This window comes from Gymnogyps californianus, chromosome 2 (assembly GCF_018139145.2).
Source record: "Gymnogyps californianus isolate 813 chromosome 2, ASM1813914v2, whole genome shotgun sequence".
NCBI classification, from domain to species: Eukaryota; Metazoa; Chordata; class Aves; order Accipitriformes; family Cathartidae; genus Gymnogyps; species Gymnogyps californianus.
The window spans coordinates 148773455-148787514 of NC_059472.1; the positions used below are offsets into that span (position 1 = coordinate 148773455).

At 37.4% G+C, this 14060-nt stretch overlaps 1 protein-coding gene across 2 annotated transcripts in view; it reads right to left on the reverse strand.

Moving 5' to 3' along the window:
• The window catches only part of ARHGAP21 (Rho GTPase activating protein 21), a 121667-nt gene that overhangs the window by 47557 nt on the left and 60050 nt on the right, over window positions 1-14060 (reverse strand). For both annotated transcript variants that reach the window (XM_050891502.1, XM_050891503.1), the window contains exons 4-5: window positions 4434-4526; window positions 374-452 (exon numbers count right to left, since the gene is read on the reverse strand). In XM_050891502.1, the coding sequence (XP_050747459.1) occupies window positions 374-452; window positions 4434-4500 (146 nt within the window). In that variant the 5' untranslated portion in view covers window positions 4501-4526. The remainder of the gene's footprint in view (window positions 1-373; window positions 453-4433; window positions 4527-14060) is intronic.

Genomic DNA, 14060 nt, shown 5'->3' on the forward strand with positions numbered 1-14060 from the left:
ATTTCTAGTTATCAGATCTCATAAGCAAGGTAAATTTTTATTATTTTCTTTTTAAATTGACACATATATGTGTGGTGTATGTATACCTAATCTTCCTATTTTAAGTTCAGACAACCTTCCTCTATAACACTCAGTGTGATATACTAACAAGAGGCAAGTACTGACATAAAAGGACTGTGGCACAATTCAGCATACCCATTCTCAAACCTATGTCAGCATTCAGTTAATACACGAAAACAGAAATAGTAAAACTGAGTGCGCATTAAGGAAAATTTAAAAATACAATGACTTTTTTCAGAACCACCGTAAGTGGTCATTTCCTGCTTAGTATACAAAAAATAAGTGTAGCACATATTAGATACTAGTATCTTACCTGTTCTGTATTAAAGCAATGACTTGAGAATATGTCTTCCCAATAACGCTTTCTCCGTTGACTTTTATAATTCTGTCACCTGTAAAGGGAAAAGTTATACCTTAAATTAATTTGTCTAGACATTTTTTGATCATTTTTATTTTGTACTTCTGTACCTCACAGTAATCAAGATCACCAATATGTTAAATTCAAGGTTAGTCGTCTTTAAAAATGAAAAAAGAAGGAAATAAAAGATGCACAATACAACTACATGTAACCACGTACAGGATGCCAAGTTTCTACTCTTTTCTCAGAACATTTTCAGATGTGGAATCTTATTCTAAGCTCCCAAATGAATCACCTAGAAACTCATAGAAGGAAAACCACAAGCAGGTGTAAGCTACACCAGAGGCTCACTTACGTATCCCATCTTCTAAATAAAGCTTTTGATGTATGGTAAACACGTACTGACAACTCTGCCCAATTCTTAAGCAAATTATAAGTAGACATTTCATTCTAGCACTTAACCTCAAAACAAAACCAAACTTTAACTCAACACTGCCAAGTGTAGCTGTACACATCTCCTTTAATAGCAGCAAATACTGCAATTTTGTACTTCTTCCTTCTGAGAAATAAAGAACAAATATTTTGAAAGGCTCCAGCTTCCTCCTTCCTCAGAATAATCTGGGTTGTTTCCAAGACATTCCTATCTCTTCAATGCATCTTGGACAGTGTAATGGGTTATTTCTTATCCATATAGATCAACCTTTAGACTTAACATCACTTTTGTCAGATTTCTCCTAATAGTTTGTCACACCCTCCTCATTAAGAGCTTCATATACGCTCATAAATTAAATGGCAAATATATCATGCAGAGCTACTTTCAGCTTTTGATGAAAAACCCATCCCATTCCTTCACCAAAAACGGTATTTATGTCATCTCTGATCAGAAGAGCAGAAAGGTATCTTGAATTTACTAATGAGGAGAAAACGGTCTAAAGAATTACAGGTAGGGAGCTTTGGAAAGCTGCTGGAGAAAGAAGAACTGAAAGAAAGGACCCACGCAAAGTGAGACAAAGGAATGGCTTTTTCACGCTGCTTTAGAAACTGAAAGCCCTTTTTGTGTTTCTGGCGATCAAACCAAAGCAAGGAAAAAGCAGTTCACTCTGAATACTCAGCCTGACTTGGTGGCAATGACGCTCTAAATGCTTGTGCTCTGTGGAGGTTCCCTATACAGACCCCAGGGATTTCCAGACTTACCAAACCACACAGATCTGCTGACTGTTTTTAATTTGGTCTGCACGCAGGACGCAACATCATGCAAATAAATTGGTGCGATATTTTAAATTTTATAGAAGTTTACATATGCCCTCTTATCAGCTGGTTACTGCCCTTTTCCTCACCTGAAAGAACTCTGAGTTTTGTCTCTTGCTTCCTAAGCAATGAAAGAAAGGTTGGTGGCAACGTTTAATGGCTGCTAGCAATCCACATGACTGATAGGCACCTGTGATGGATAGCAAACCCTATCCCACTGTTGCATACATACAGACACCTTACGTAATCAGGCTGAGAAACTGGACTTTTATGAAAACAAGGTTAATTTTGAAATGCTCAGTGTCACACGGAAATAAATGCTTTCAAAAAGTTGCAGGAAAAAGAAATGCCATAGTTTGTGCCAAAAAATAGTCTTATTTACAAGGTCTGAACTCTGTCCTGCTAGGTTGTATGGCAAGACTTCCTCAGAACACACCAGATCCTTCTCTGGAACTTAAAACTGGCTTTTTTCCAGGCTGTTTCAGAACTTGCCCACAGATGTAGATCTTTACTCAGTATTCCCACTAAAAACTGTAGTAAGGAATATCTTTAAAGTAGGTCATATCATCTCATCTATTCTTCTGTAGTTTTTATTTTTCAAAGAAACAGACTAGGTTACACACAGCAGTGAAATGAGTCTACTTGAAGCATGCATCCAATGAACGTGCCAAAAAACCTCAGGTGGTACACACTGCAGAACTGGTTACATGAAAGAAGCGGGCACAGGCAACTCTGCAAAATACAACTTTGCTCACTTTCAGGTACATATAAAGGGAAAGGCCAGTGCCTGTAGTGCAAAAAAGGATATAGAAGCATGAAGGCTTTTTCTAATAGCTCTCCATCAATTTGGTGGCCCATTAAATACCTTTGATCAAACCAGAAATTAATCTGAATGCACTTAAACCATCTTCTTTCCACACACATATTAGTTCTTTATATTCTTGCATATACATAAGTGACAGCATGAAGATCAAGACATGGGAAATGTGGATCTGTTTTGGCTGTCTGTATTTCGATATTTCTAATGTTTATGTTTGGAACTCACAGATATGTTCTTTTTTAATGAAATGCCTTGGAGGTTAAATATGGGAAGTATGATCTTTCTAACTCTAACAAAGATAATTTTACAGGAGTATTCAAAAAAAACTCAGAACGAATTGTGTTACATTTAAGATATCGTAACCTATTCCTCAAATTTGCAAGAGTATTCCAAGCTTTCTGGTGAGTAGGAGCCAGGTAAGCTCCTGAAACAGAGCTCATTGATTCTGGTTAACAAAGCTTGTGTTGAGACTTTCAGTATTACAAAGGAACCTGCAGCAGTGAAATAAGAATTGAGAAACAAACATAACTACCTAAACTCATATTAGATTTTCGAGTATTTTCTTTCCATTAGTGTGACCATGAAACAAAGCCAAGTTGAATCAAAAAAACCCAAAACAAAACAGTTTATTCTACAAAATAAGAAATGTATGCAGTGTCTGTATCAGAGGTTAAACAATCTACCTGGCTGATCATTCCCTGAGTGTTTTATAATACAATTTCAAGACAGAGATATAGTAATATATTTCACCATAAAGTTTTAAACAAGAAATAATGGCATGACCTAATTAGATATAACTGCAATCAGCAGTGTGTTTAAGAAGAATATTCTGGTAATTTAAAAATGTATTTTCTCATTTATTTTCTGTTCTTTACTCTGGGCTCCTAAAAATCTCTTCGATGCCTAAAAATAAAATACTCTCTACAGATTTCATCTCTTTCAATTTGGCAAACACTGAACAGAGTAGAAATTAACATGGCTCCTCTGTAGAACTTCAACATATGCTGCACTTTATCAAGTCAAAGCATTTCTTGAAATAATAGCATTAAAATAATGCCAAAGTAGCCCTTCCCTGAATAACTACTTAAGGAGGTGTTAAAAAAGAAAAAATGCCTTATGCTCTACAAGTAGGATCTAGTACTGTTTTTAAATTGCTGATCATCCTAGAATCTTTGTATTTCTTTAGGAAGAAACATACAAAAATTATTCTATTCCAGTCAAATGCATGTACACAACTGTTTTCAAAAGAAAACATCAACATCCCATTATCGACACAAACACAGTCCTTTCATAGAAGGTATGTTTTGCCATATTTTTTAAGAACAGAAATCTGTGTTTGTAGTGGTATCCATCTACATAACTTGTTTTATCACTTGTAAGACTTCCCATTCTAACATAGCTTTTTTCTCCTTCGACACTTAAGTAAAGTTGTGACAAAGTACCTGGCACTTCACAAAAAACATGTTTTCTGCTCTCCAGTTCGATTAAGTCGAACAACTGAACAAAATTTCATAAGAAGAGATAGACTTGGATTGTTCCCATTTAATTTAAAGGAAGTGGAATAGTTTAAAGGACAAAAACCTGAGTATTTTGAGGTTATCAATTTGTCACAAAGCAAAATAAATAGGAGCTTACAGGTGTCATTTTCCCCCTTTTCTCTTTCTCCTCACTATTTTTATCATATACTTGTTCTTACTTTTTTTAAAGATAATAAACCAAAAAGACTACGACTTTAATGCCTTAATATATTTTATACAGCACTTCCTGAGAGAACACAACAGTGCTTTTGAGATGAAACACACTGGAGGACAATTCAAGAGAGGTTTCAAACTTCTGAAGGAAAGAACAAGGTTTAAATGGAAGACAGAACTATATGTAGAAGCTTAAATCATATCTATTTTACATCATGTACACAAACATGCTATCAGCGTTACAGAAGAACAGTACCTGTGCACAGTCCAGCTTCAAAAGCAGGTCCACCCTCTTTAACTTGTTTTACGAATATGGTATCCATTGGCTCCAGTCTATTTCTTTGTTTTCCTGAGGAAAAAAGAATATTTCTTAATAGCATTTAACTATATTGCATTACAATGCTTTTACTTTAAGAATTACTTTGAAATGTAATCCTGCCATGGTCACCATTACATTAAATACTCAAGTTCAATTTGGGGTGAGGGAAGGAAGAGAGACTAGGAGTCCTAAAGACAGCATTTCATTTGGCTACACTAAAGATCTTCTAGGTGTCTGGGGGAAAAAAAGGGGGGGGGGGGCCGATGACGATGTGGGGAGAGAGATGCATCTCAAACAAACTTGGGAATATGTTGCAGTAAGGGGTATTTTTTGGGTTCATTTCATCATCTCATTGCTACATCATCCTCATGCTGATGCCTACACTATTCAGTAAGAATTATCCCTTCCTCTTCTAGACTGCTATATGGCATAAGATATAAAGCCAGACAAACCAAGCAAGAATTAGTAGTGCAAAATGAAAAATAAAATTTTTAAATCTTTCCTTAGAAGGAAAAAAACATAACATTGATTTATAGTCCTCATGGAACTGTAACACTGGTTTTCTAACTGTTTTTCAGATGCTCCAAGATGAAGTCTGAAGTTTTCTTGAAGATTTATCAAAATTCAAAAAGAAGTGTGTAATTCAAAGTAAATTATGTCTACACGCGCTGTACTTATCCATATATACACAACGTAGAAGTTAATCTACAGTACTTTGAAACCATAACACCTGTATCTGCTTGCCTTCTCAGTACACACTTAATTTCTATGCTTCCAGAAACACAGGTACCTTGTGCTTTTACATGCATGCCACCAAATCTAAGTAATTCTTAGTTGAAGTAGCCACTGCTTCTGAATATTGGGGGGGAAGGAGGCAGTAAAACAAACACAAACCAACAACCCCCCCCCCAAAAACGAAAAAAAAAAAGAGAAAAACCCCAAAACAACCCACATAAACAAAACTGTAACACAAAAAACTCCACAGTTATACTGCAGGCTAAAATACAGTAATGCTGTCCCGAACTACATCTGTATTTGGCTGGAGTAAGCCATTTTACAGCTTCTACACAGCTTCACTGGTGTAATTGTTGTGCCAGTGTGTTAAAAAACCCCCACCAAAAAACCTCCTAAAAACCCCAAACAAACAAAAAAAACCCCACCCAAAAATGAAGTTTGAAACTTTATTTCCAATCTGCCAGAAGACTGCAGTGAACTTAATATGTTCTACAGTGTTATCAGTCTCTCCTGACACCCCTGTCCTACATGGTGCAAAACACAAGCGCTCACAGAACCGGTCGCAGAACTCCAAAGGTTGCAGCCCGACAAGCTTTTATGGTGCCCATGCTGGCTTTACAGCCTCAGTCCCTCCCAACTCCTATCACCAGTTACTACCCCTGTACCACACTCTCAGCTGGGGAAATGCCACCCTTTGGAGGCTACATGATGAGCCAGCCTGGGGAATTGACATGGATTGAAAATAAGCTGGGTCTGGGTTCCAGTTTACCAGGAAACCCTGGCATAGTGGAGAGGGTGGTATAAACTGCAGAAAAAGAAGGAGTAGCAGGAGAGAATAAAGGGATTGCTTAAAACTGGCACTGCTGACAAAAGAAACTCCTTGAAACTGGAGTATTAGGTTCTAATCACTTCTTCAGTGGCTAATCTTTGACTTCGGCACAAATGGCACTGCTTTTGGAAGTACTTTTGCTACAGCTTTAAATATCCCACCTGGCCATGTTTACTAAGCCACAGCATTATTTACTGAATATAAATAAGGTGCCCCCCTTACCCCTTTTTTGGTTCAGTTTCCATATGGGAAAAGCTCATTATTTGAAGAATTTTAATAAATTGCACAAAACCAGACTTCCCTCTGATTCACATTTTTCAAATACAAGTTTTAGCCTAATGCCTACATTCTGCAGACCCTCAGTGTCCTGCCATTTTACCACAAAACAGTTGAACAAAATGGCTTACTCATATGGCTCTAAATGGCCTTCTCAAAATAACTCCAGATTGGTAGAGAATAATCAAAAAGTTGATTTGATAGTATCAGATAACTACCATATACAAAGCAACCGAATTATAAATCAAGGAACTCCAGCTGGCAGCTCAGTCCCCGAATACTTTAAAATTTGATTAGCAGGACACAGCTACAAGACATACAAAATGCTCTTTGTGAACCAAAGCTAATATCTGTCATTTTTAATCTGCTGATTTAAATAGACACTGAACACATGATGGGCCTTGTCCTTTAAGAGGCAGTAACATTTCAGCAAGTTTAGACAAGCTCCAAGAATAATTTACCCAGATGCCATGAACAAAAGGTCGCTTCAACCACTTACAAGAGTGAAGTTAAAATATGACCTTTTATAGGACCACCAAACATACTTCGCAGTGTTGCCACTTAGTCTTTTACTGAAGAGATAGACAATCCCCAAAATGCCAAGAAAAATAAAAATAATGCAGCTCCCATGGTACATTTAATTTATAATACTTAGTATCTGATACTTATAACCCAACACCAAGGGGCTACCTCAGCTTCCTTCATAAAATGCTCATTAAAAAAATGTTAGTGGCCTACTGCTAGTTTGCTTAACACTCCAATGCTACTTCATGCCTTGTCCATATCTGAACACAGAAAGCAAGAGGTCAAGCAGATAAGGTTACTCCCATTCAATATCCAACACAGAGTACCTTTAATACACTTCCCACTTCTGAGTTAGAGGGGAAAACTGTACCAATTTATGGAGACCACAGACTGAAGGCTTCCCTGAACATTTGATTTCTGACTGACCTGTCAGCTACACCGAGAGGTTCTTCAACACTATGGGCATTCGCTTCAGGTTTTCACAGCTATTTTATGGACCAATTCAGAAAGCCGATTACACATTAAACTGGGTTCTTTGTCCTACATGCGGAAGGAGGCTATATTGAACAGTCATTCCTCTTCCTAAAAAGGTGAGCCACCACCCTAACGATAAAGATCAATTTAGGGGCAAAAAATTACGATGAAAGGTTTAAAGTGTTGTTTACATTTGCAGGTTCATTTTACAGCTCAGTAATATCCAAATACAAGTGAAGACAAGAAGAAAACCTATGACTCCCAAGCTTTGGTAGATGAATACATGCTCTTTATTTCTCCTTGGACTTTTACATACTTGGATACAAACCAAAACTTTTTTCCATCAGTAACATACAAACGTACTTCCTTGAATAGGTAGCCTCAAAGTGTATGTTTATATTTTGAGTCTGAAACTCAAGCAAAGCTAAACAATATTTTCTGACAGTAGGAGTAACAATACTTCAGACCAACGGAGGGGGAATAAATCTTGTAGATGTGCACTCAATCATTACAGAAATAAATTCCAAGTAAAATGGATAATCTAACAACTTACCTCATGTCTCAAAATTTAACAACCACTACACTTCAATTTAATTGTGCCTAAATCCCAATCAGGTCCTGTCTGCACCCAATCATGGAGGCAAAAGCAAGATGCTGTCCAAAATGTGAGCCTATACTTCCCTCCTTCCAAAGTCCACCATCCAGAGCAGATTATCACAGTGGAACTTTTACACTAAGTTCTCCAGCTCTGCACTACACAGTGTCAGACCAGATTCACAACTTTCCTTTCTAATATAGAAAAGCCTAATTTTTTGGAGCATGCCAGCAATTCCTTACAAGGCGATACAACAAAGAACAGTAAAGCAGCTCACACTACTGGTCTGTCAGACATGTAGCCTTATTTACTAGTGCTTTTCCAATGCTCATTACTGCATATTACTTTGTTTACAAAAGTATGGAGGAGGAGGGAGGAGGCAATTTTATAATTGAGCATTACATTGCAGGCTACCAGCAAATAAGACAATTTCTCCCAAATCTTCAAGTGAAAAACAAGACATCACGCGCACACACAAAGAACAGGTGAAAGTGTGAGCTGCCAGGAACACATGCAAGGAAGCAGCACAGATGAAAAGCACAACTTCTGTGAAAAATAATTTCATATTTATAGTTACACTTGTGGAGAAATGAAGTAAACAGAGTCGCAGTCTTACAAAAGGGCAGTAAAAGAAACAAGCGTATGAAGTTGCTAAGAACGCAAGTTAGCTGACCAGAAACTGAAACACAGTCCATAAAGTTGTCCTTTCCTTTATCAGTCTTGTAAGCACACAAAAATCTCCAGCATGAGTAAACAGTCACCCGTCAGGATAAATTAAAACTCAAGTTATTGTCCAGGCAGTAATGTAGTTTTACTAACAGAACGACTAAAATACTCCTTGTAGTGCAACCACTCCCTGAAGTGATGCTATTCAAATGAAAATGTAACTTTAGAGAAGGCAAACTGGTATCTGAACTTTTACTTCAGAGATTCAGCATCATCAGAAATAAGGAAATAAAAATTTATCACAACGTATATGGAAGGCTCAAGGCAAAAATTAATTGGCTTAAACAAGGATTGTAAGGAATCAGGAGAATCTTTATAGTGAGGTCCTTAGTCTAAACAACCAAAGTTAAAAAAAGTAGTCTGAAGAAGCACAATCACCTGTAAATCAAATGCAAGGCAAATATAGAACAGCAGTTTATTGCAATAAGATTTTTCCTAGCCAATATATACCTTTTTCATAATTGTATGCAAATCTAATTAATCAGTAATTTTCAACAAAAAAATACTAATTGCTACCTTCAATAACCAGTGAGATCAAAGTAGAATCTACAAAATTAAGAGTAGTGTCTTGTTTCAACTGTTGTTCAAATTAATGTCAAATAAGGTTAAAGACTTTATTCGTAATACATATATTTATAATCATTTATGATCTAACCTTTGTACTACCTGGATCTACCAGCTAAGACTACAAGTCAATACCACCTTCACAGTCTGATGGGGAAAGTAAGTTTCCCATTGTAAAGTTACAAGGAAGCTTTCCTGACAAATGTTTGAGGTGCCAGAAGTGGCAGAGGGGAGTATGTTGTGCTAGCACAACTACCTGATTTGCAAAATAATAAAATTCTAATATGCTCTTTCTCCCTGATAAAAGGGAATACTAAAAAATACTACTTTTAAACTGAACAGTAGAATTAAGAGTTGTTAACATTTATAATTGACTTACATTTGGGGGGGGGGGGGGGGGGTGTGTCACATACAGCAAAAGGTCTCCTAACTCCCCTAAACTTGACACAAATTAATTTTATCTAGGTGCCAATTCTAGCTTAATCCTCTAAAATACTAGTTTGGAATACAGCTGCTACAAGGAACATAACTGGTATTATATCAAATGCGGTAACCTTGAGTTAGTTTTTAAGCTACTCTTTGCAGACCAGACAGTATTACTATACTGCTCTGTGATTCATCTAGAAAACAAAATGACATGGCAGAAGTTATATTATCAAATCTACCAACACACTACAAGATAGCAACAGGCACATCACTTCTTTGTAGTCATTAACCTTCTGATATAAAACAGAGTCAGATAAAAACATCTGAGTCAAAGACTACACAAAGGACACCTCTCTGACAGAGAACCTTTACATTTTGAAGAGGGGAAAAAACCACCCAGAAGAAACAAAACAAAAAAACCCCACACCAAAGTGCTACTGTTGACATAGCTCTTCCTTACTTTTGACCTGCAGAGCACAAACCTGCAAGTGTTTTGGGACACAATACAATACATACTTTCTTACAAAGAAAAATTCTCTCCTAAGATCTGCTGCTTAAAAACATGCTATTTCTCCTCTTCCTAGAGGAAAAAACATCTTTTGCTCTGGGCAGCTGAACTGCACGTAGAAATTCTCATAACACAGGAACTGAATAAAGGCTACAGAGTTTTGTTAACCTTATGCAGAATTTTTTTACTCCTGGCCCTATGCTCAGCAGACAGCAAAAGGGTGACTTTCATTTTTATACTAAAGAATCACCAGCCCCGTGAAACACCTCAAATTATTACATTAAGACAGGCTCTTACATACATCTTTCTCTGACTCAAGAGGGAGGAACATTTCTCTTGAACATGAAGATCCACAAGTATGCTTTTGGATATCCAAGGCATTTGAACTCCGTTGGTTCAACAATGCTGAGTGGCACTGATTCTTGGGACGTCTTTCAGGCAAAGGGAGGAGAAATACGTAGAGATACAGCAGGACAAATGTTTCTAAATGATTACGGAATCAAAAAACCTGCTAATCATTTCCCTAGCTACTCAAAAAGAGATTGCTGAAGCACAGCAGAACTTACTTTTATTAAGAGAGATTTCATTTAATTAAATATAAATTACAAAACTGTCAGGATTACATTTAACTGAGAGAGTCCAACTAAAGACAATTGTGGATTTTATAATCCGCAAACAATTTCATACATGGTAAGCATTTCTCCACTAGTAACCCATTGCAGAAAAGCAGCCCAAAGGTCCCAGCCCAGCCCCGACAGAGCTTATTTCACCCACTGTCAAGCACAAATTAACTCAACTAAAAAACACTAAGCAAAATACAGTGCCAAGGACAAGCCTCTAAAAGAGGATGATAACAAGTAAAATAGCGCTGCTGAGTCATTTAGCAGAGAAACACCTGGCATTCAACTCTGATACAGGAAAAATACACTCTTATTACTCAAAGCACCTCTGGCATTTTGATTAGGCAACTCAAAGATGGTATTTCTTCTTTTGCTTACTCTTCTCTTAAACCGTTTGACTAACACAACCTCAACTCTATCTTCATGGCGAGGTGGGGGGAGAAGGAGAAAAAATAATCTGGCATTGTTATGGAAAACACGTAACACAGTTTCAACTTAGTTACAAACTCTCCAAAACTGTGTTTTCCCATTGTGTTACTTGCCAATATTATGACAAGTTTTTCAATTCTCTCAAATCTAAAATGAAACCTTTTCAAGTTTAAAATTTAACCTATGATTACAGTCTAGAGGATTTACTTTAGTTCTTAGATAAGCATAGAGCCATTCAATTTGTATTTGTTGTAGTGAACCTATAGACTCTCCCCTAAATCCATGGAAATCACACTTACGCAGCTCTTCGTGTTTTTATTAAAAGTCAAAGATGATTTGAACTCAATAGTAGTCACTGAGAAACGTTATACATGTGACAAGTTGGAAGGCCACTCTGCTGGACATTCTGGATGTACTTTAAGGGAACAAGGAATCATCAGGCTCTGGTCTCAGTGGAAAACTAAACAAGCCCTCTTTTAGCATTCTCAACATTTAGTGTTAAAAAATTAAGTTGGATTAAAAATCCACAAAGAAGGACAATTTACTGTGGCGCTATCCTAAAGCATTAGTGTTATATACCTCTTGTCTCTTACTCCTAATTCCACTATCATATACCTTAGACCATATCATCCCAGCAATCAATGACCTTTCCAAATATTTGCTTTCACATTCATTCTCTTGTTCCTTATCTACCCTGTTCCCATCATCACAGGCACAATTAGTTTATTTCATAAGAGACTGAGCTGATAGATGATGATGATGTTAAAAAATGTGGGATTAAATTAAATCCTGGGAGAACACAAACTACGTTACAGAAATCAACAGTCTGTTTAAAGAAATGAAACATCAAAAACTCAAGGCATTACGTAAGCGGCAGTAGGGAATAAAAAGCTTTTCCTGCATTTTTTCCACCCTACCCCCAAAGGCTCTACAATGTCTAACCAGACTTGCACAGAGCTGAAGGAGCTCAGGTAATAAATTGGAACTATTCAACTACAATTGAAGGGTAGAAACTTTAATCCATAGTTAGGCACATTAAAAAAAATAGCCTGGTGATCACAATTTAATGACCTAGAAATCTCAGTGAAAACAGATGTCTAAAGTCTCATTAGAAAGTGCACACTCAGTCTCTACAGAAAAGGACACTGAGCAATATACCTAAGTCACCTTTCATTTTTATGGGAAGATAAGCTGCTAGTTGCTATAGATACTTCTACATAGAAATAGGAGATAAAGTAGGAAAAGCAAGAACATCATATTAAAAAAATATGATACTGGATTATAATGATACTAGATTTCCAGGCACTGTATTAAACATAAAATAGCTTAGTTCTCATATGAAATTCCTTTCAGACTATTTCTATATGCTTATCACTGTTTATTTTAATCATGATCCACAAGCCAAACATTTTTGAAGAAAAACGCATTTTAGGACAAGATACAAGAAACAACCAACCCATTTAATACGTACTAAACTTGTGTTTTTGCCAACTACAGCTTCAAGGAGCCTTTGAAGGACAACATATTCACCGTATTAAGTGCACAATGAAATGTCATGGAGACAGCATGGCAGTGGAGATGCTTTTCTCCAGCACTACTTACCACATGTTGACAGAGCCAGTTTTCAATATAAAATACTGTTTTTAATAGGTATAGGTATTTTTCAGCTTGTCTCCAGATATTCCTACAGTGCTCTCCTGGGAGCCTTCTGCCTGTGAGATACCTCTTAGATAAAATTTTGAAATAGGGCAACTCCAGAAAACAGGAAGAATACTGATTGTACACCATCCTCAAAACACATGAAAGAAATACTCCAGGTTAATACAGGCTGGTCAGTATAACAGAAATTCTCAAGAAAACAGTAGAAGCTGCTAAAAGTTTCCAGTCAGTGCAAGGAATCCATTGAGAAAGATCTGCATCTTCTGATAAAGTGCACCTGTTAGAAAAGCATTTTAATAGCTTAGCTTAAGGTCAACAACTTGGAGCAGTGAAAGTAGGAAAGAACAGAAATCTTTGAAATAACTACAAAATATTTAGGGTAAATCTGCTGTGATGCCCTTCCAGCAGGTAACAGGGTGCTAAAGTCCCCCATAAGGAGCAGGACCTGCACATGTGAGGTTTCCACCACTTGTCTAAAGAAAGCCTCATCTACTTCTTCCCTGATCAGGCTTGTCTGTAGCAGACACTCACCAAAACGTTACTCACATGGGTCTGCCTGCAAATCCTGACCATAAACTCTAAGCCAGCTCCCCACCCATCCCAAGCCAGAGCTCCAAGCATCCCTGCTGCCCTCTCACAACTTGACAACAAAGGCAACTCAACCTCTGTGCTCTCTCAACCTGTCCTTCCCAAAGTGCCTGTACTCATCCACTGCAAGCACTCTAGCCCACTCCTGCGAGCTATCCCACCACGTCTCTGGGACTCCAATGAGATCGTAGCCCTGCAACTGCATTCAGACCTCCAATTCCTCCTGTTTGTTCCCCATACTGCATGCATGAGTGCACAGGGGCTTCAGAGAAGCCCTCAAAAAAGGCATGAGAGCTCTCCCCATCATATCGTCCTGTAGGCACTCCCTTATTTATGTGCATACACTTGAGGTGGTCCCCTTCTGTCCCAACTGTTGACCATGAGGTGTCTCTCCTGTCCACTGCACACTAACCCCTTTGCTTGACAACCCAATCCACCACTTCCTCACTTGCTTCTTGGCCATCATCTCCCTCCTGTGTCATTCCTAGTTTAGAGCTCTCCTCGATAAATTTGCATTACCTTTTATTCTAAATGCTTTGAAATCTTACTGCTTACCAAAAGCAAGATTAATGCAAGCCAGGAGCATGATCTAAATACATACTAAAAAAGT